At 47.8% G+C, this 23,313-nt stretch overlaps 1 protein-coding gene across 1 annotated transcript in view; it reads right to left on the reverse strand.

The window, feature by feature from the left end:
* The window catches only part of ARHGEF26 (Rho guanine nucleotide exchange factor 26), a 237,484-nt gene that overhangs the window by 14,069 nt on the left and 200,102 nt on the right, over positions 1 to 23,313 (reverse strand). The window contains exon 13 of the mRNA XM_075340721.1: positions 10,455 to 10,522. Within this exon, the coding sequence (XP_075196836.1) occupies positions 10,455 to 10,522 (68 nt within the window). The remainder of the gene's footprint in view (positions 1 to 10,454; positions 10,523 to 23,313) is intronic.

The raw sequence follows: 23,313 nt of genomic DNA on the forward strand, positions 1-23,313 counted from the left end.
AAGTGCTTCATACTCACTAATCACCGGCGCGGGTGTAACACTGCTCCCGCGGCCTCATTCTTCTTCCCTACCAGCTCATTAACCTCATTACATATTCACTGCACCCACTCATTAGGCTCATCCATATTCACTGCTTCCCAGTCTGTAATTGGTTGCAGTCAGACCCCCCCACGCTGAGTGACAGCTGTCTGACTGCAACCAATCACAGCCGCTAGTGGCAGGTCTATATTGTACAGTACAGTAAACAAAAAAAAAAAAAATATGTGTGGTCCCCCCCCCCTAAATTTTTATGCCCAGCCAAGATAAAGCCTCACAGCTGGGGGCTGGTATTCTCAGTCTGTGAAGACCCACGTTATTGAAGGGGCCCCACCAGCCTAAAAATAGCCAGCAGCCGCCCGTAATTGCCGCATCCATTAGATGCGATAGTCCCGGGACTTTCCCCAGCTCTTCCGATTACCGTGGTGCGGTGGCAATCACAGTAATAAAGAATTAATGGCAGCCCATAGCTGCCACTAAGTCCTAGATTAGTTATGGCAGGCATCTATGAGACAGAGACACCCCCCATTACTAATCTGTAAGTGAAAGTAAATAAACACAAACACCAAAAAAATCCTTTATTTGAAATAAAAGTAAAAAACCACCCTCTTTCACCACTTTATTAACACCCCAAACACCCTTTCCCAGTCTGACATAATCCACATGAGGTCCCACAACGCTTCCAGCACTTCTACATCTGACGCTCACAGCGAGCTCTATTAAACAAGACTGCCTGCTGTGAGCTCCACGCAGCAACTAAAGTGAGTTGCACTATCAGCGGTGACATCACTCAGGTTAGTCGAAGCCACAGCTGGAGTCCTCCACTTGTGACAGCAAATCACCCGAGTAACTAAAGTGAGCTGCGCGATCAGCAGGGCAGTCATTCAGGTGATTTCAGGTCACAGCTGGATCCTCCACCTGTGATCGCAAATAAGGTCGCGACTGAAGTGAGCCTCACGTGGTGGACTCACCTGAGTGAAGTCACCGCTGGTTGCGTGGCTCACTTCAGTCACGGCCTGAACCTTACAGCGGTGAACCCATGACATCACTCACTGCCACGACACATGCCGTACTACGGGGCCCACAGCTGTGACATTAGGGGTTCACCCGAGTTCGTTCTGATCGCGAGGCTCTGTCTACACTCACAGCTGGTAGTCATGTTCTATGACACGCTCTGTGACAGGACAGGGATATAGCACAGCTGAATCGCCTTGGGATCTTGTCTGGACTACGTTGGACCTACAGAGGTGTTTGGGGATTAATAAAGTGGCAAAAGAGGGGGCTTTTTGTATTTTATTCCAAATAAAGGATTTTTAGGGTGTTTGTGTTTATTTACTTTCAATTACAGATTAGTGATGGGGCGGGGTCCATAGACGACTGCCATCCCTAATCTAGGACTTAGTGACAGCTATGGGCTGCTATTAACTCCTTATTACCTGGATTGCCACCGCACCAGGGCAACCGCAAAGAGCTGGGCTCAGCTCCAGAACTGGCGCATCTTATGGATGCACCACTTCTGGGGTGGCTGTGGGCTGCTATTGTTAGTCTGGAAAGAGCCAAATAACGATTGCCCTTCACACCCTAAAAATATCAGCCCCCAGTTGTCTGCAGGCCAACTCACAACCATGCCAACAGTTGTCATGGCTGTGATGTCTCTGGAAATGCGCACAGCCGAAAAACGTGTTGATTGAAAGGCTGCAGCATAGCCAATCAACAAGTTTTTCGGCTGTGCGCATTTCTAGAGCCATCACAGCCATGACAACTGTTGGCATGGCTGTGATGGCTCTGGAAATGCGCACAGCCGAAAAACTTGTTGATTGGCTATGCTGCAGCCTTTCAACATACATTATTCGGCATAAGAACCCAAAATGTACAACGGACTTCCAAGGGAAGTCCTTGTTCGGCGTTCAGCACCAAACAATAGGTGTCTGATATGAAATTCGAATTTTACAGTTTGGGTTCGCTCATCACTAGTCATGGGTTTCCTTTTTAGTGCACAAAAAAAGCAATTGTAATAAAATCTCTTCTCTCCAATAAAATGCCTCTTAGTCTCTAAATTTGCTCTAGGAAGTCGGAAGCTGTAACAGGAAATCCCAGTGATGTCATCATGTGGATTTCATATTAACGGGAAAGCAGCTGGATTTACAAAGTCAGAGGAATCTATGTTCCTGGCACAAAGCCCACTTCACTAGAGCATGTGTTCACCAACAGGTCTGGGGCTTACATCTGAGTACAGCGCCATGCAATACAATGATAAACATACAAATAGAAATTCTACCATTCAGTTAATGATTATGTTCAGTGCAAAATTTGCTAAATACAATAATTTAAGAAATATAAAAGGAATCAATTTTTGTGTCTAAGTTAATATTAAGATTCTATTAATAGTTACATCGTTAATACGATTGAAAAAAGACAAATGACCAAGTTCAACCTAGAGATTGGAAAGGACAAAAAAATTCAGAAAAGAACTTAAACAATTACCGTCATTGCTGAAAGTATTGGCATCCTTTAAATTGTTCCAGAAAATGAAGTATTTCTCCCAGAAATCTATTGCAATTGCACTCTTTGTTATACGCGTTTATTTATTTTGTGTGTATTGGAACAACACAAAAAAAGACAGAGGTAAAAAAGGCAAATTGGACAAAATTTCACACACAACTCCAAAAAGTGGTCAGGAAAAAAATGTTGGCATCTTCAACTTAATATTTGGTTGCACACCCTTTGGAATAAATAACTGCAATCAGTCACTTCTTATAACCATCAACAAGCTTCTTACACCTCTCATCTGGAATTTTAGATCACTCTTCCTTTATAAACTGCTCCAGGTCTCTCATATTTGAAGGTACCTTCTCCCAACAGCAATTTTAAGATCTCTCCACAGGTGTTCAATGGACTCATTGCTGGCAACTTCAGAACTCTCCATTGCTTTGATCCCATCCCTTTCTGGGTACTTCTTGAAGTATGTTTGGGGTCATTGTACTGCTGGAAGACCCATGACCTAGAATGCAAGCCCAGCTTTCTGACACAGGGCAATACATTGTGACCCCAAGTCCTTTTGGAATCTTGAGATCACATGATGCCTTGTAAACAGTCAAGGCACTTAAAGGGAACCTGTCATCAGAAATTTCGCCCAAAACCTAAAAGATTCCCCCTCTGCAGCTCCTGGGCTGCATTCTAGGAAGGTCCCTGTTATTATTGTGCCCCATGTGAGACCAAAATAAAGCCTTTATAAAGTTCTACCTTTTTGTATGCAGCTTCTGTAAATCCGTCACGGGGGCGGGCTCTCTGCCGTCCGTTATTCTGCCTCCTGGTCCTGTATGCCGCCCCCATCGCTCCTTTCCATATCTGATGCACCGCCCACTGCTCCAGCCATCCCCACGCATGCCCAGTGCCAGTCTCACAGGACTGAGCAGTGTGACCGCTGGTGACGTGTGCGCAGGCAAGTGATTATGGACGGGACTGTGACTGTTATCAGCAAGTACCCGGCCATAATCTCTTGAGCGCGCAAACCTCTCCAGCATTCACACTGAGCTCAGTGTAGATGCTAGACTGTATGGGCTGCTTCCAGGAATGACGTCCCTTTGTCATGTGATAGTATTTCGAACACGCCCCTATCACATGACAAAGGGACGTCATTCCTGGAAGCAGCCCATACAGTCTAGCATCTACACTGAGCCCAGTGTGAATGCTGGAGAGGTTTGCGCGCTCACGAGATTATGGCCGGGTACTTGCTGATAACAATCACAGCCCCGTCCATAATCACTTGCCTGCGCACACGTCACCAGCGGTCAAACTGCTCAGTCCTGTGAGACTGGCACTGGGCATGCGCGGGGATGGCTGGAGCAGTGGGCGGTGCATCAGATATGGAAAGGAGCGATGGGGGCGGCATACAGGACCAGGGGGCAGAATAACGGACGGCAGAGAGCCCGCCCCCGTGACGGATTTACAGAAGCTGCATACAAAAAGGTAGAACTTTATAAAGGCTTTATTTTGGTCTCACATGGGGCACAATAATAACAGGGACCTTCCTAGAATGCAGCCCAGGAGCTGCAGAGGGGGAAGCTTTTAGCTTTTGGGCGAAATTTCTGATGACATGTTCCCTTTAATGCCAGAGGCAAGAAAACAAACACAAAACATCTGTGAACCTCCACCATATTTGCCTGTAGGTACTGAATAATGTGCTTTACCAAAAACTTCCATCTTGGTCTCATCTATCCACAAGACACTTTCCCAGAAGGATTTTGGTTTACTCACATACATTCTGGCAAACTGCAGTCTAGCCTTTCTATGTCTCTGTGTCAGCAGTGGGGTCCTCTTGGGTCTCCTACCATAGTGTTTCATTTAATTTAAATATTGATGGATAGTTCGGGCTGACACTAATGCGCCCTGAGCCTGCAGGATAGATTGAATTTCTTTGGAACTTAATTGTGGCTGCAAATCCACCATCCAGACTATCCTACTTCGCGAACATTCATCAATTTTTTCTGCCATCCGCATTGAGGGAGATTAGCTACAGCCCCATGGGTTGTAAACTTCTTGATTATGTTGTGCACTGTGGACAAAATAACATCCAAGGTCTTTGGAGATGGACTTGTATCCTTGAGACTGTTGATATTTTTCAACAATTTTGTTTCTCAATTCCTCAGACAGTTCTCTTCTCATCTTTCTGTTCTCCATGCTTAGTGTGGCACACACAGACACACAATGCACCGACTAAGTCAACTTCTCCCCTTTTTATCCGGTTTCAGGTGTGATTTTTCCTATTTCCCACACCTGTTACTTGCTACAGGTGAGTTTGAATGAGTATCATGTGCTTAAAAGGAACCGGTCACCAGTTTTTGGCCCTATAAGCTGCGGCCACCACCACTGGGCTCTTATATACAGCATGTTAGAATGCTGTATATAAGAGCCCAGGCCGCTGTGTAGAACATAAAAAACACTTTATAATACTCACCTAGAAGGTCAGTCCAGGCACAACAGTCAGATAGGTGGCGCCGTTCTCCGGGACCGGCGCCTCCCCTTTCGGCCATTTTGGTCTTCCTTATTCTGAAGCCGCGGTGCATGACGCGTCTACGTCATACACACGCGCCGGCATTGAGATCCTGCGCAGGCGGGGCAGATCAAAGTTTTGTAGTGCGCCTGCGCAGGACCTCAATGCCGGCGTGGGTGTACGATGTAGACGCGTCATGCACACACAGCTTCAGAATAAGGAAGACCAAAATGGCCGAAAGGGGAGGCGCTGGTCCCGGAGAACGGCGCCACCTATCCGACTGTTGTGCCTGGACTTACCTTCTAGGTAAGTATTATAAAAAGTGTGTATGTTGTACACAGCGGCCTGGGCTCTTATATACAGCATGTTAGAATGCTGTATATAAAAGAGCCCAGTGGTGGTAGCCGCAGCTTATAGGCCCAAAAACTGGTGACAGGTTCCCTTTAAAACAAAGTTGTTTACCAGCAATTTTAGAAAAGTGCCAACAATTTTGTCGAGCTCATTTTTGGGGTTATGTGAAATTATATCCAATTTGACCTTTATTCTTTTTTTTTTTTTGTGTTGTTCCAATACACACAAAGAAAATAAACATGACAAAAAGTGTAATTTCAATAATTTTCTGGGAGAAATACTTCATTTTCTGGAACATTTTCAAGGGTGTTAACTAGTGATTGGAAAGCATTAAAATGCTTAAATGCTCGTTCCTCAAGCTGGTCAAATGCATGGACGAGCTTGGCGAGAGCAACAAGCATTTTTGAAAGCCAATGATTGCCCTGTTTGGATCTCCGCCCACATATAGCCTGCCATAAACCGAGCATTGCCGGTGGGTTTTTTTATTTTTGTGACACTATGTCCGAGAACGTTGCTTTATCCCCGGGAGAGCAATTCAGAGGATTCAACCTGCTCTCCCTGGGGTGCCTGCAAATGTCATGCAGTGAAACAAGCCTGTTGTTTCATGGACAATATAGCAAAGCACAGGGGATACTCGGCCGAGCTCCGCGAGTACCCAAGAACCCAGATGGTTGATCGAGTAACGAGCAGTGCCAAGCATGATCACTCATCACTAGAGCCAAAACTTTTGGCCATGACTGTATGTAAACGTGTAATGTTTTTTTCTTCTAAAAAGCATTTAAGCCTTTTTGAAAAAATCAGCGGTTCCCACTATGATCGGCTTCTGAGGTAGACTACTCCACAGATTACTAGTTCATATGGTAAAAAAACCCTCATCTCTTCAGGAGATATATCCGGTTTTTCTCCAGGAGGAGGGCGTGATCCCTTGTCTATTGAGGGGCTTTTACATAAATAGCTTTTGCCCATACATTTTTATATGGGCCATTTATATATTTGTACAAATTAACAATGTCTCCACTTAGAAGTCCTTTCTCAAGACTAAATAAATTACCTTTTTCAATCTTTCACAGACTAAAAACTCCTTAATATAAAAAATATCAATTTTATTAACAAAAGCATTTAAAAACACTTCCACATTATATAGAAAATATTAATTGGTGCCATACAAAGATTCCAACATATATCCCCCTTATTATTCTAGTCCTATGTGTTACCCCAATTAAGGAGCAAGAACAAATGTCAGTAAGGCGCAGTATACAAGTATATCCCTAAACAGTCCCAATAGTCAAGGGTCCTACAGTCAAGATCCCTAAAAGCAGCACTTTTTTTACCCTAAATTAGTCGGTTCTGCACTGAGATATAATTCCATATATACTGCCACTTCCTATATTAGTGAGGAGGCTGTCAACCTTCTACCCCTAATCGACCCGACGCGTTTCCCCTTCAAATAGAAGGTTCTTCAGGGGTCATCAAAAAGTAGTATAGAGAAATACAATTAATTTATACATTATCCTCCAATCATACAGTGAATACAGACATAGTTTTTGTAATCTCACCAAACAGTACATCAAACAAATGATCTTCAGATTGTACAAATGACTATTATAGTCTCCTCTGGTGCTGTCGTATCTTTAGTCTCCAAGAATTGCCAGGTAACACAGAGTTCCACAAAATATTAGCATGGATATTACCGAACAGAGAATTCCCGTTATAGAAATATTTTTCAAATTTTTGTCATCTCATTCGGGACAAGGCTGTATTTTCAAGGTGAATGATGATGTCACCTATTAAAAACATGCCCATTCATAATTCCCCTTCAGCAAGCTTTTTCCTTTTCAGTGTCCGTGTAGATAAATGGACTAGAGTCCCCTCAGGTTGCAATTGGCATGTCCTGGTCCAAGTAAGTTTAAAACTATATACCAGCATGTAGTTGGGGCTCCCTGTGTTGTTCAGAGCGTGCCCAGCCTCTGCAAAATCCACATAGAGACAGCGTGAACGCTGTCTCCATGTGGATTTTGCAGAGGCTGGGCACGCTCTGAACAACACAGGGAGCCCAAACTACATGCTGGTATATAGTTTTAAACTTACTTGGACCAGGACATGCCAATTGCAACCTGAGGGGACTCTAGTCCATTTATCTACACGGACACTGAAAAGGAAAAAGCTTGCTGAAGGGGAATTATGAATGGGCATGTTTTTAATAGGTGACATCATCATTCACCTTGAAAATACAGCCTTGTCCCGAATGAGATGACAAAAATTTGAAAAATATTTCTATAACGGGAATTCTCTGTTCGGTAATATCCACGCTAATATTTTGTGGAACTCTGTGTTACCTGGCAATTCTTGGAGACTAAAGATACGACAGCACCAGAGGAGACTATAATAGTCATTTGTACAATCTGAAGATCATTTGTTTGATGTACTCTGTTTGGGGAGATTACAAAAACTATGTCTGTATTCACTGTATGATTGGAGGATAATGTATAAATTAATTGTATTTCTCTATACTACTTTTTGATGACCCCTGAAGAACCTTCTATTTGAAGGGGAAACGCGTCGGGTCGATTAGGGGTAGAAGGTTGACAGCCTCCTCACTAATATAGGAAGTGGCAGTATATACAGAATTATATCTCAGTGCAGAACCGACTAATTTAGGGTAAAAAAAGTGCTGCTTTTAGGGATCTTGACTATTGGACTGTTTAGGGATATACTTGTATACTGCGCCTTACTGACATTTGTTCTTGCTCCTTAATTGGGGTAACACATAGGACTAGAATAATAAGGGGGATATATGTTGGAATCTTTGTATGGCACCAATTAATATTTTCTATATAATGTGGAAGTGTTTTTAAATGCTTTTGTTAATAAAATTGATATTTTTTATATTAAGGAGTTTTTAGTCTGTGAACCAGTTTTGAGCTCTCCTTGTATTACATTTTTCGTGAGAAACTTTTTCAATCTTTCCTCATAGCTAAGATTATCCATGGCCCTTTTCTCTTTGATGACTATATTTATGGGATTTACAAGCATTTATCCCTCCTTTTAATGTTTTAGGAGCATCTAATAAATTTCCTGTGTTACTATTTTAAGAAAATGACACTAAGTGGGGTTATACAGGGACGCTCACTTTTGCATCAAAACTGAGAGGTGCCGATGGCATTATGCTTAGTGAGAGGTGCCGATGACATTCTGCCGAGGCGTATGCCCAATCCATAGTTATTATGCACATGTGCTGTTCATTAGAATAGGACACTGGCACAATACCAGATTGTGCACAAATCTCGGCAGGTATGAGTGGCACCGTAATGGTCACCGCTCACTTCTGAAGCAGAAGTTTGTTATCCCGTAAAGGTATGTTCACACAGCGTCTATTTCTTGAGAACAAAAAAGGAAACTTTTCAAGCAGAAGACGCCTCAGGAATCGCTGCTTTTCTCTGGAGCTTTGTAAACCTGAAGTGTATTTTTAACACTTTTTGATAGCTGAGTGTTTTTTTTTACTTTTTTCTGCTTGAGTCTTTTTGAGAGGTTTTTTGGGCATCTTTTTACTATGTTTTCCAGACACTGTAAAATCAATTTAATAAATAAAAAAATGCTAGCATTTTTTAATCAAAAATTGTAGAATAGATAAAATGCTAAAAAACACAAGTATATTTCTTCCAAGAGTCTTTCCAGAATTTCTATTGACATGTATTGTATGGTACTGTGTCTTCCTAGTGGAAATCCCTGAATCGTTGAATCCCTAAATCATTTAAAGGGGTATTTGAAAAGGGGTCTGAAAGTAAACCATATCCATGAGCTGGAGATAACGTCCTGGTCGCTGGGTGTCCTACCTCTGGGGACCCCACTCATCACGTGAACCTTGGGTTCTGAAAGTCATTCATGCACACTGCCACTACATTCATTTAGCCCAGCTCTCGGCTATCTAAGGCGTTCCCATTAGGAATGAATAGATAGGCAGTGCACATGATCAACCACTGCCCTATTTACCTGGGGTTCTTCAGAGCCGTGGTACACGGGCTTGGATGTGGTCTTAAGGTGGTGTCACACATAGCGACGACGACGACGTCGCTGCTAAGTCACCATTTTTTTGTGACGTAGCAGTGTGTGACATCCAGCAACGACCTGGCCCCTGCTGTGAGGTCGCCGGTCGTTGCTGAATGTCCTGCTTCATTTTTTGCTCGTCGCTGTCCCGCTGTGAAGCACACATCGCTGTGTGTGACAGCGAGAGAGCGACGAACTGAAGCGAGCAGGGAGCCGGCGTCTGGCAGCCTGCGGTAAGCTGTAACCACGGTAAACATCGGGTAACCAAGAAGCCCTTTCCTTGGTTACCCGATATTTACCTTCGTTACTAGCGTCCGCCGCTCTCACACTGCCAGTGCCGGCTCCCTGCACACGTAGCCGGAGTACAGATCGGGTAATTAACCCCAATGTGTACTCTGGCTAGGAGTGCAGGGAGCCAGCGCTAAGCGGTGTGCTCTCACGCTACCAGTGCCGGCTCCCTGCTCCCTGCACACGTAGCTGGAGTACACATCGGGTAATTAACCAGATGTATACTCTGGCTAGGAGTGCAGGGAACAGGGAGCCGGCACTGGCAGCGTGAGAGTGGCGGACGCTAGTAACTAAGGTAAATATCGGGTAACCAAGAGAAGTGCTTTCCTTGGTTACCCGATATTTACCTTAGTTACGCTTCCACGCGTCGCTGCTGGCTGGGGGCTGGTCACTGGTGAGATCTGCCTGTTTGACAGCTCACCAGCGACCATGTAACGACGCAGCAGCGATCCTGATACTGTCAGATCGCTGGTCATGATCGCTGCTGCGTTGCTATGTGTGACACCACCTTTAGAGGTCGGACTGCCAGTGTTCAGGAAGATACCCTATCTATGGGATTAGGGCTAACATTTTCAAACTTCAGGATACCTCTTTAAAAAAAAAAAAAAGTTAAAAACCCTAAGCATATGAACAGCAAGTAGTTTTTACAAAGAAATAAAGAAAACACATTTTATACAATCAAACAACAGTTTTCGAAGTAAACAACAGGGGGCAGCATGAGACAGCTAAAGAACGTCCTTACTGGTTCTGTCTGTGCAAGCCTTTTCTCTGCTCTGGCCCAGTGCAGTGATCCACCGTGCTCGGTCACTCCTGGAAGACACAAATTTGTAATACGTCTTTTCTTATTATTCACTTAATTGAAAAACATCAAAAAGCAAATGACTAGCAACAATAGTAAGAATTATTACACAAATTCCTGTATGCAGTACACAGTATATCACAAAAGGGAGTACACGCCTCACATTTTTTGTAAACATTTTTTTTTTATATCTTTCCATGGGGATAAACTGAATGTAGGACACTTTATATCAAAGTAGTCAGTGTATAACTGTGTAAATTTGGTTTGGCCTATAAATAACTCAAACACACAGCCATTAATGTCTAAACTGCTGACAACAAAAGTGAGTACACCCCTAAGTGAAAATGGCCAATTTGTGAACAAATAGCAATTTTCCCTCTCCGATGTCATGTGACTCATTAGTGTTACAAGGTCTCAAGTGTGAATGCGGATCAGGTGTGTTAAATTTGGTGTTATCACTCAAAAACTCTCTTATACTGGTCACTGGAAGTTCAACATGGCTACTCATTTGTAAGGCCGGTTTCACGCATCCGGCTTTTCGCCGGTTTGCCGGATCCGGCGCTCTCCCATACAGTGACTACAGTACAGTGACAGCGCAACAAGCGCCGGTCACGTGCTGTCATGTGACCGGCGCATGTGACCCGGAAGTTACAGCGCTGTCACTGTACTGTATTGTCTGTACGGGAGAGCGCCGGATCCGGCAAACCGGCGAAAAGCCGGATGTGTGAAACCGGCCTAAGGCGGGCTTTGCACACTACGACATCGCAGGTGCGATATCGGTGGGGTCAAATCGAAAGTGACGCACATCCAGCGTCGCAGGCGATATCGTAGTGTGTAAATCCTTTTTGATACGATTAATGAGCGCAAAAGCGTCGTTATTGTATCATCGGTGTAGTGTCCGACATTTCCATTATTTGGCAGCAGCGACAGGTACGATGTTGTTCCTCGTTCCTACGGCAGCACACATCGCTGTGTGTGAAGCCGCAGGAGCGAGGAACATCTCCTACCTGCGTCACCGCGTCTCACGCTGGCTCTGCGGAAGGAAGGAGGGGGGCGGGATGTTTACGTCCCGCTCATCTCCGCCCTTCCACTTCTATTGGCCGCCTGCCGTTTGACATCGCTATGATGCCGCACGACCCGCCCCCTTAATAAGGAGGCGGGTCGCCGGCCAGAGCGTCGTCGCAGGGCAGGTGAGTGCATGTGAAGCTGGCGTAGCGATAATGTTCGCTACGGCAGCTATCACCATGATATCGCAGCTGCGACGGGGGCGGGGACTATCGCGCACGGCATCGCAGCATCGGCTTGCGATGTCGTAGTGTGCAAAGGGCCCCCAAGACTTCTCTGAGGATCTGAAAAGAAAAAAAAAAAAAAAAAAAGATGGACTAAGCCATCACCCTGAAACTGAATTTCAGCACAATGGATAAGACAATACAGCAGTTTAACAAGACAGGTTCCTCTCAGAACAGTCCTGGCCAACCAAAGACATTGAGTGCATGTGCTAAAAGTTACTTTATGAGGTTGTTTTTTTTAAATCGACGTATAACCTCTGCAGCAATGCTGGCAGCACTCAAAGGGGTGGTAGGTCAGCCTATCAGTGCTCAGTACATACACCGCACACTGCATCAAATTGGTCTGCATGGCTGTTGTCAAGCATGTGTGGTGGCAACCAGGTAAGGAGTACAAAGAGTGTGTCTTGCCTACAGTTAACCATGGTGATAGGAGAATCATAGTTTGGGGCTACATGTGTGCTGCTGGCTGTGGGGAGCTACAGTTCATTGAGGGAACCATGAATGCTAATGTGTACTGTGCCATACTGAAGCAGACCATGATTCCCTCCCTTTGGAAACTGGGCCACAGTGCAGTATTCCAACATGTTAATGTCCCAAAACACATCTCCAATACAACCTCTGCCTTGCTAAAGAAACTGGGGTAAAGGTGCTAAACTGGCCAACCATGTCTCCAGACCTAAACCATATTAAGCATCTGTGGGACATCCTCCAACGGAAGGTGGAGAATCACAAACTCTCTAACATCCATCAGCTTCGTGATGTTGTCATGGCGGAGTGGAAGAGGATTTAGTGGCTCCTGTGCAGCTCTAGTGAACTCCATGCCCAAGGGATTAAGGCAGTGCTTGAAAATAATGGTAGCCACACAAAATATTGACTCTTTGGTCCTAATTTGGCAATTTTTACTTAGAGGTGTACTCACGCTTGTTGCCAGCTGTTTAGACATTAATGGCTGTGCGTTGCGTTATTTAGAGCACACACCAAATTTACACTGTTATACAAGCTTTACCCTGACTACTTTACATTTTATGAAAATGTCATATCTTAAAGGGGGCTTTACACACTATGATATCGTTAATGTTTGGTCGTCGGGGTCAAGTTGTTAGTGACGCACATCCGGCGTCATTAACTATATCGCAGCGTGTGACACTGACCAGCGACCTTAAGCGACCTCAAAAATGGTGAAAATCGTTCACCATGGAGAGGTCGTCCCAAACTCAAAAATCGGTAAGGGTTGTTTATCCAGGTGGTTCATCGCTCCTGCGGCAGCACACATCGCTATGTGTGACACCGCAGGAGCGAGGAACGTCTCCTTACCTGCCGCCGGCCACAATGCAGAAGGAAGGAGGTGGGCGGGATGTTACGTCCTGCTCATCTCCGCCCCTCCGCTTTGATTGGCCGGCCGCTTAGTGACGTTGCGGTGACGTTGCTGTGATGCCGAACGTCCCTCCCCCTTGAAGGAGGGATTGTTCGGGAGTCACAGTGACGACGCCGACCAGGTAAGTATGTGTGACGATGTATGAGATATTTACAAAAATGTGAGGGGTGTATTCACTTTTGTGATAATGTATACTTCTGCAATAAATATGTTAATTTGGCAGCACGGTGGTTCAGATGTTACCACTGGTGTCCTGAATTGAAATCCCGCAAAAACAACATCTGCAAGGAGTTTGCAAGTTCTCCCCATGTTTCCTCCGGGTTCTTCGGTTTTATCCCATACTCCGAAGACATACTGATATTTTGGGAATCATAAAATGTATTAATATGTATTCATTTTTCTATGTTTTCTTGACAGGTTGGAGTCTCAAATGTGGACCCCCCCCCCTTCATCAGTCAGGCATTTATAATATATGGTGCCAATATGCCATAAATGTCTCAGAGGTGAATGACCCCTTATAGTTTTTTGCAGCCCTTGGGAGCGATACAGTCTGACATTGAAGCTCTCACACATACTGTATGGGCCATAGATTTAGATTTGACTATTAATCTCATCCCAGGTTTATACATTACAATGTCCTGTGCTCCCTTCTGCAGTAGAGCTGACAGTACGTATCTGATCATCCTCCATCATAGTCTATGGTAGATACGAAAACTGACAAATGAACGCACCTAGCCATTACCATACCTCCTGTTCTATAATGGAGGGATACTGCACATGTACTAATGTCTAATCCTCTGTCAGATAACTCTCTCCTCGACCCTCTACAATCAGTTTTCTGCTCCTTACAGTCTACTGAAACTGCCCTTACTAAAGTCTCTAATAATCTACTAACAGCTAAATTTAATGGTCACTACTCCCTGCTGATTCTCCTAGATCTCTCTGCTGCATTTGATACTGATGATCACCAGCTCCTCCTCACTATACTCCGCTCTATCGGGCTCAAGGACACCGTTCTCTCTTGGTTCTCCTCCTATCTCTCTGACCGCTCCTTCACTGTATCTTTTGCCGCCTCCTCTTCCTCTCCTCTTCCCCTTACGATTGGGGTTCCTCAGAGTTAAGTCCTCATCCCTTTCCTGTTCTCTCTATACACGGCTCCTATTGGACAAACCATCAGCAGAATTTGCTTCCAATACCATCTCTATGCTGATGACACACAACTGTATACATCTTCTCCTGACATCACCAAAATACTAACGATTGTCTGTCCGCTTTCTCCAACATCATATGTCTTCCCTCTATCTAAAACTGAACCTATCAAAAACTGAACTTCTCGTGTTTCCTCCCTCTCCCAACCTTCCCAAACCCAATATTACAGTTTCTGTTTGTGGTTCTATCATTACGCCCCAGCAGCACGCCCACTGTGTTGGGCTTATATTTGACTCCAATCTCTCCTTCACTCCCCACATTCGTTCACTCGCTCAGGTCATCTCCACCTCAAAAGTAAATAGCTGAATCAAAGGGGAGCAAACAATATTCAAAAAGACATAAAACTTAGCTTTTAATAAATATGCAATAAAAGTTCATATCCCCACTCTTATAAATCCAGCTAAAGGTGGTATATTCAGAGACCAGTCGGTTATCCACCATACAGCTGGCTAGGGTAGAAAAGGAGACACGGAAACAAAATACCCCCTATATACCCAGAACAGAGGAGAAGGGGGGAGTTGCCGGTGTCAGAGTAAAAACACAGTACCAAAAAGGACCTGGGCACCGTAATATTAAATCCCAAAACAGAAGGGAACGATCTTACCAGATCCGGAAGCAATATAAGGGCAGCTTAAACGAGGTATGAGCTCATAGGGAGGCTGTCATCCAGCACATTATCCCATAGGTCAGCTCAAAGAAGAAAACCTCTCTCGGCAACGAAACACAGCCTCCCAAGGGGGTTACCTCGTTTAAGCTGCCCTTATATTGCTTCCGGATCTGGTAAGATTGTTCCCTTCTGTTTTGGGATTTAATATTACGGTGCCCAGGTCCTTTTTGGTTCCGTAGTTTTTACTGTGACACCGGCAACTCCCCCCTCCTCCTCTGTTCTGGGTATATAGGGGGTATTTTGTTTCTGTGTCTCCTGTTCTACCCTAGCCAGCTGTATGGTGGATAACCGACTGGTCTCTGAATATACCACCTTTAGCTGGATTTATAAGAGTGGGGATATGAACGGGTCAATTTATATGCCTTGTTTTCAGCAATTACACCATACCTGCTGAAATAGTATATTGGTTTTTACTCTCACTTTAGGTGAACTCTGTTCACTTTTATTGCATATTTATTAAAAGCTAAGTTTTATGTCTTTTTGAATATTGTTTGCTCCCCTTTGATTCAGCTATTTACTTTTGTGAGTACTGTGAATCCCCCAGGTTTTTTTGCTATTTTGAATCATCTTCACCTCAAAAACATCTCTAGAATTTGACCTTTTCTTACTGTTGATTCTGCAAAACCTCTTACTGTCGCTCTTATTCATTCTCGTCTGGATTACTGTAGTTCTTTACTAATTGGTCTCCTTGTTACTAAACTCTCCCCTCTTCAATCCATTCTGAATGCCGCAGCCAGGATCAATTTCCTGTCCAACCGCTTCACTGATGCCTCTGCTCTATGCCAGTCATTGCACTAGTTGCATATCCGTTACAGAGTCCAATATAAACTTATCACTCTCACCCACAAAGCGCGCCACAGTTCCGCACTGCCCTCATAATGACCTAAGGCTGTGTTCACACACTGCGTTTTTTACCTGCGTTTTTGGTCCGTTTTTGCTGCAGAAATTTCTTGAGAAATTCTTGTAACCTTTCTGCAGACATTCCCCAGCAAAACCTATGGCAAAAAAAATTAGCTGTGCGCACACTGCTGTTTTTTCTTAAGAAAATTCTTTCAGTAGATTTTCTTAAGAAAAAGAATGAGCATGTCACTTCTTTTCTGCAGCCAACTGCGTTATTTGCCATAGATAATTGGCACAATAACGCAGGGCGCAACCAGCGGTAAAAACGCATCAAAAACGCACCGAAAACGCACCAAAAACGCAGGTGCGTTTTTGGTGCGTTTTTTAACGCAGGTGCACTAATCCTTCACTCTTAAAAAATTTCTTAAGAAAAATCATTTTTCTAGTGTGAACATAGCCTAAGGGTACTTTCACACTTGCGTTGAACGGCATCCGTTGCATTGCGTTGTGTAACGGATGCAACGGATGTGTTGCATATAGTGGCACAACGGATGCTGCAAAACAACGCAATTCGTTTTGATTTTTTTTTTTTTTTTACCAGCGGCAGACTATTGTGAACGATCAGCTGATCGCTCCCAGTAGCCGGCCGCCGGGTGATCAGCTGATCGCTCCCAGTAGCCGGCCGCCGGGTGATCAGCTGATCGCTCCCTGCAGCCGGCCGCCGGGTGATCAGCTGATCGCTCCCAGTAGCCGGCCGCCGGGTGATCAGCTGATCGCTCCCTGCAGCCGGCCGCCGGGTGATCAGCTGATCGCTCCCAGTAGCCGGCCGCCGGGTGATCAGCTGATCGCTCCCAGTAGCCGGCCACCGAGTGATCAGCTGATCGCTCCCTGCAGCCGGCCGCCGGGTGATCAGCTGAGCGCTGTCACTTGCCGGCGCCCGGGCATGCCGGCGGGCGGGCGCTCAGCTGAGCGCTGTCACTTGCCGGCGCCCGGGCATGCCGGCGGGCGGGCGCTCAGCTGAGCGCTGTGACTTGCCGGCGGCCGGGCATGCTGGCGGTCAGTCGCTCAGCTGAGCGCGGTCGCTTGCCGACGGCCAGGCGCTCAGCTGAACGTTCGGCCACCGCGAGCCAAAATAAAGTTTGATTTAAAAAAAAAAAAAAAAAAAAAAAAAAAAGAGCATGCGCAGTGAAATCCAGAGGATTCCGCTGCTCAAAATAACGTTACATGCTGCGTTCCTCCCGCTGGGCGGAAGCAACGGAGCGTCGCCCAGCGGAAGCAACGCAGGTCCTTTTGGTACAATCAGTCATCCATACAAGTCAATGGGAAACAGCGGAATCCGTTAACGGATTCCGCTGTTTTCCAAAAGGGCGGATTGTAACGGAAGGAAATAAACGCAAGTGTGAAAGTACCCTAAGACTGACATCCTCAATAATTCGAACCTCCCACTCCCGTCTTCAAGTTTTCTCGCGAGCTGCGCCTATGCTCTGGAACACACTACCAAGAACAATTTAATTCCCAACATCCACACCTTTAAGGGTACTTTCACACCTCCGGTTTTTCTTCTGCGGCACAATCCGGCACTTTGCAGGAAAATCGCAACCGTTTTTTTTTGCTGCCGGTTGCGATTTTCCTGCATAGACTTTAATTAGTGCCGCATTGTGCCGCATGGGCTTGCGTTCCGTCCGGTTTTTGCCGCATGCGGCAGATTTAGCCGATGCGGCGGCCGGATGGAACGTTGCCTGTCACGTTTTTTTGTGCGGCAAAAAAAAACGTATTGCGCCGCATCCATTCGATGCGGCGCAATTATCAATGCATGCCTATGGGCGCCGCATGCGGCGTCCTACGGCAAAAACCGCATCCGGTCGCCGCATGCGGTTTTTGCCACTGCGCATGCTCGGTCTATTTTCCCCAGCCTACTTCCTGCCTCCACTTCCTGCCCCACACATACTGCACGTGTACGAGGAGAGAAGCAGCACCGCCCGTGAGTCATATCCCCGGCCAGACGAGACCCCCTCTGCCCGGCCGCCAGCCACCGCCCGGCCGCCAGCCACCGCCCGGCCGCCATCCACCGCCCGGCCGCCAGCCACCGCCCGGCCGCCAGCCACCGCCAGGCCGCCATCCACCGCCCGGCCGCCAGCCACCGCCAGGCCGCCAGCCACCGCCCGGCCGCCAGCCACCGCCCGGCCGCCAGCCACCGCCCGGCCGCCAGCCACCGCCAGGCCGCCAGCCACCGCCAGGCCGCCATCCACCGCCAGGCCGCCAGCCACTGCCAGGCCGCCATCCACCGCCCGGCCGCCAGCCACCGCCAGGCCGCCGGCCGCCAGCCACCGCCAGGCCACCGGCCGCCAGCCACCACCGCCAACCACCGCCAAGCCGCCAGCCACCGCCGCCAGGCACCGCCCGGCCACCAGGCACCGCCCAGCCACCGGCCGCCAGCCACCGCCAGGCCGCCAGCCACCGCCGCCAGGCACCGCCCGGCCGCCAGCCACCAGGCACCGCCCGGCCACCAGGCACCGCCTGGCCACCGACGGCAGCCACCGCCAGGCCGCCAGGCACCGCCCGACCACCAGGCACCGCCCGGCCACCAGGCACCAACAGGGCACCGCCCGGCCGCCAGCCCACCAGGCACCAACAGGCCACCAGGCACCGCCCGGCCGCCAGCCAGCCACCAGGCACCAACAGGGCACCGCCCGGCCACCAGGCACCAACAGGCCACCAGGCACCAACAGGCCGCCAGGCACCAACAGGCCGCCAGGCACCAACAGGGCACCGCCCGGCCGCCAGCCCACCAGGCACCAACAGGCCACCAGGCACCGCCCGGCCGCCAGCCACCAGGCACCGCCCGGCCACCAGGCACCGCCCGGCCGCCAGGCACCAACAGGCCGCCAGGCACCAACAGGCCGCCAGGCACCAACAGGCCACCAGGCACCAACAGGGCACCGCCCGGCCGCCAGCCACCAGGCACCAACAGGCCAACAGGCCACCAGGCACCAACAGGGCACCGCCCGGCCGCCAGCCACCAGGCACCAACAGGCCACCAGGCACCAACAGGCCACCGCCCGGCCGCCAGCCACCAGGCACCAACAGGCCACCAGGCACCTACAGGCCACCAGGCACCTACAGGGCACCGCCCGGCCGCCAGCCACCAGGCACCAACAGGCCACCAGGCACCAACAGGCCACCGCCCGGCCGCCAGCCACCAGGCACCAACAGGCCACCAGGCACCAACAGGCCACCAGGCACCAACAGGCCACCAGGCACCGCCCGGCCGCCAGCCACCAGGCACCAACAGGCCACCAGGCACCAACAGGCCACCAGGCACCAACAGGGCACCGCCCGGCCGCCAGCCACCAGGCACCAACAGGCCACCAGGCACCAACAGGCCACCAGGCACCGCCCGGCCGCCAGCCACCAACAGGCCACCAGGCACCAACAGGCCACCAGGCACCAACAGGGCACCGCCCGGCCGCCAGCCACCAGGCACCAACAGGACACCAGGCACCAACAGGCCACCAGGCACCACCAGGCACTAACAGGCCACCAGGCACCAACAGGCCACCAGGCACCAACAGGCCACCAGGCACCAACAGGCCACCAGGCACCAACAGGCCACCAGGCACCAACAGGCCACCAGGCACCACCCGTCAGCAACCGGCAGCAGGCACCACCCGGCAGCAGGCACCACCGGCAGGAAAAGTCCAGCAAAAATGTCGTCTTCTGGGAGCCCTCCTGGACCTTCTCAGCGAAATGAGGTATTCTTTTTTTTGTGTTTTCACCCATTCACGAACCACGACAGATATATTTGTCATGGATCGTGTATGGTTAATCCATGCACCCTGCCAAGGGCAGGTTGCGGTGATCCGCGCACATATCAGCTGTTTTTATCAGCTGACATGTGTGCCTGCAAGTTATGAGTGACATCGCGTTCCACCCACAACTATTAACCCCTTACATTTCGCAGCCAAAGTCTGGCAGCGAGATGTATATGCCCGTGGTATTTTGTAAACACCGTACATACAAGTAAAACCATACATGTTTGGTGTCTACAAACTCGCAACAACACATTAGTTTTACCATATAGTGAAAAAGGTTGAATTAAATATGACAAAGTATTGTGTGATCACACTTTTTTTTGCAGGGTTTCCACAATTGGAATTTCTTTTGCTTTTTTCCAGTACACTATATGGTAAAACTTATGGTTTCATTTAACAGTACAACTTGTCCCGCAAAAAAACAAGCCCTCATGTGAGGAAAAATAAAAATGGGAAAATGCTCTGTGCCTGAAGGGGTTAACAATCAAAATATATTACAAATTGTTTTACCTTTTTATTTAACAGGAATATGAAGTTGAGGCGCTTTCAGAAGGGGACGCGAGGGGTGGAGAGATACAAGGAGTGGGCTCAGAGAGTGTAAGTTTATTTCAAATGCGCCCGACACATCCACAGTGCGCCCGACACATCCACAGTGCGCCCGACACATCCACAGTGCGCCCGACACATCCACAGTGCGCCCGACACATCCACAGTGCGCCCGACACATCCACAGTGCGCCCGACACATCCAAGCTTTTTTTTTTTTGTTTGTTTTATTCAGGCTTCCGATTCTGGGGCTCGTGGTAGAGTTCCTCCCAACAACACCTCCCGTGGTCATCAGCATAATCGTCGCGGCGGTCACAGTGTAAGTTTTTTTTGTTTTTTGTTTGTTTTTTATTTACTTCATTGTCGTTTTTGTGTAATTTTTTTTGTTTATCTGTTTTTCAACAGGCTTCACAGCGTGCTCCTGACTCGGACGGTGAGGAGGCCGGATGTATTCACAACATCGACCTCCTCATCGATGAGGTTCGAGAGCGGGAGCCCCTGTGGAATATGGGTGACCGCCGCCACGCTGATTCGGTTGTAACCCGTAGACTATGGGAGGAGGTTTGCCGTGAAGTGGTGACAGGTTGGGAGGACCTCAATCCTAGTGCCCAGAATCGAGCAAGTAAGTATTCACAATTCAGTAGGTTATGCTGCATGATGTAATGTTTTGTATACTAACCATTGTGTTTTCACTTTTCAGGGGAAAAAGTTCAGAAACCGGTGGCGGTCCATCAGGGATCGCTTCAAGAAGGAGTTGAACAAAGAGATGCTGGCCCCGAGTGGATCCGGAGGACGCGTCTCAAAATATAAGTATTTCCGAGTGTTGGCGTTCCTCCGGACAACAATGGCGTACAGAAGGTAAATATTTCACACAACATCGACAAAAGTTAAACTGTTTACATGTGTAACCTTTTTTTTGAGTTTCAGCAAGAGACAGGCAATAGCAATATAATTTTTTTTTTTTTGTTTCCTTTCTTCCACAGCACAGTCTGCAGCACCCGGGAGCCAGCATCAAACCGTACTGAAGCGATCCCAACACAGTCCGCCACCGGGGAACACTTGGACAGACCCCACCCTTCTGCACCTTCCCTGTCTTCTGGTCCCTCTGTGCCATTCACCAGCGCTGGAGCATGTGGTGAGGCTTCGTTACATGCAGCTGGTGCTGACGAGTTAGCTTTTCCCCTACCCCACCCCTCTGACACTGCTGCCCTCAGTAGAACACCTTTGGGTTCTAGGCGGCAGCGTCAGAGGGGTCTGGATAGGAGCTATGCGCCCGAGTTCTTGCATCTAAATGCAGCCTTCCAGAACGCACTCAAACTGCTGTCAGAGCAAACCAGTGCTGGATTCAGCCTGGTGCAAAACACCATGCAGAGCAATACGCATGATTTGTGCACGCGTCTGGACAGGCTGCATTTAGATGCAAGAAAGTCGCCCAACCATTGTTTTTTCCAGGCAGTCCTCGAGCGCATGGAAAAGCTTTCTCCTGAGCAGCAGATGCATGTAATGCAAGCCACCCACAATGCTCTAGCGCAGGTTACCCCCCAACCACCTCCAATTCCTCCCGCACCTGCCCCCCCTCCAGCCAATGTCCCTCCTCCCCCTCCTATACAATACCAGCATCCTGCCCCATTCCAGCGTCCAGCCCCGTACCAGTTCACAACTACACCATCTGTCCGTCCACTCCCTGCCATACCTGTACTCCCTGCCCAGTACCCCCAGTCTCCTTCCACACCCATCCTGCCCCAACTACAACACTCTCCTTCAACAACCACCTCTTCTGTCACCAAATCCCTCCACTCCACCCCTCAATCCTTAACAAATCCCATCCCATCTCCTGTTTTTCCTCTTGGTTTTTCCACCACCACTACTTCACCTTCTCTTTCTTGTTTTCATTCACCCTCACCAACATCCACCCTCCATACTCCCACTGTCCAAGTGTTCCCATCTGACAGCCCCAGCCCCTCCAGTACTATCTCCACCCAAGATTTTTTTAATTTATAATTTTTTCCGTTAAATTTATATAATAAAAAATACTTTTTTGGTTTAAAGATTTATTGTGTGGTTTTTTTAATCATAAGCAAAAATGTTATGGTATGAAGGTAAAATGTGGTTTAACAATAAAACAAATTTAAAAAAAAAAAAAAAGGTATAATAAAAGGAAGTAGCCTTTAAAACAGTAATGACGAATCTAAGGTGTACTTCTCACATAGCGAGATCGCTTCTGAGTCACGGTTTGTGTGACGCACCAGTGACCTCATTAGCGATCTCGCTGTGTGTGACACTGAGCAGCGATCTGTCCCCTGCTGTGAAATCGCTGATTGTTACACACAGCTCTGGTTCTTTTTTGCTCGATGCTCTTCTGCTGTGAAGCACACATCGGTGTGTTTGACAGCGAGAGAGAAACGATCTTAGTGCAGGGATCAGGAACCCAGCATCTGGAAGCTGCGGACACTGATAACCAAGGTACACATCGGTTAACTAAGCAAAGTACTTTGCTTGGTTACCCGCTATTTACCTTGGTTACGACCGTCCGCAGCTGCCAGAAGCTGGGCTGGCCTGCTTCATGCACACGTAACCAAGGTACACATCGGGTAACTAAGAAACCCAATATTTACCTTGGTTATGAGCGTACGCCGCTCTCGGGTTGCCATTGCCTGTGCCCTGCAGACGTAGCCAGAGTACACATAGGGTAACTATGCTTTGCTTACTAACCCGATGTGTACCCTGGCTACGAGTGCAGGGAGCCAGCGCTAATCGGTGTACGCTGGTAACCATGGTAAACATTGGTTAAGAAAGCACAGCATTTTGCTTAGTTACCTGATATTTCTCTTGGTTACCAAGCGCAGCATCGCTTCCACGAGTTGCTGGTGAGATGTGCCTGATTGACAGCTCACCTGTAACCATGTAGTGACGCACCAGTGATCTTGACCAGGTCATATCGTGGTCGGAATCGCTGCTACGTCGTTTTGTGAGATGGTACCCTAAGAAGTGTGGTTTACCTACAAAGATTAAATCATGTCATCCTGCCATTCCAGTCTTCCTTCAGGTGACATGAAGTAATCGGC

Source organism: Anomaloglossus baeobatrachus, chromosome 3 (genome assembly GCF_048569485.1).
Source record: "Anomaloglossus baeobatrachus isolate aAnoBae1 chromosome 3, aAnoBae1.hap1, whole genome shotgun sequence".
NCBI classification, from domain to species: Eukaryota; Metazoa; Chordata; class Amphibia; order Anura; family Aromobatidae; genus Anomaloglossus; species Anomaloglossus baeobatrachus.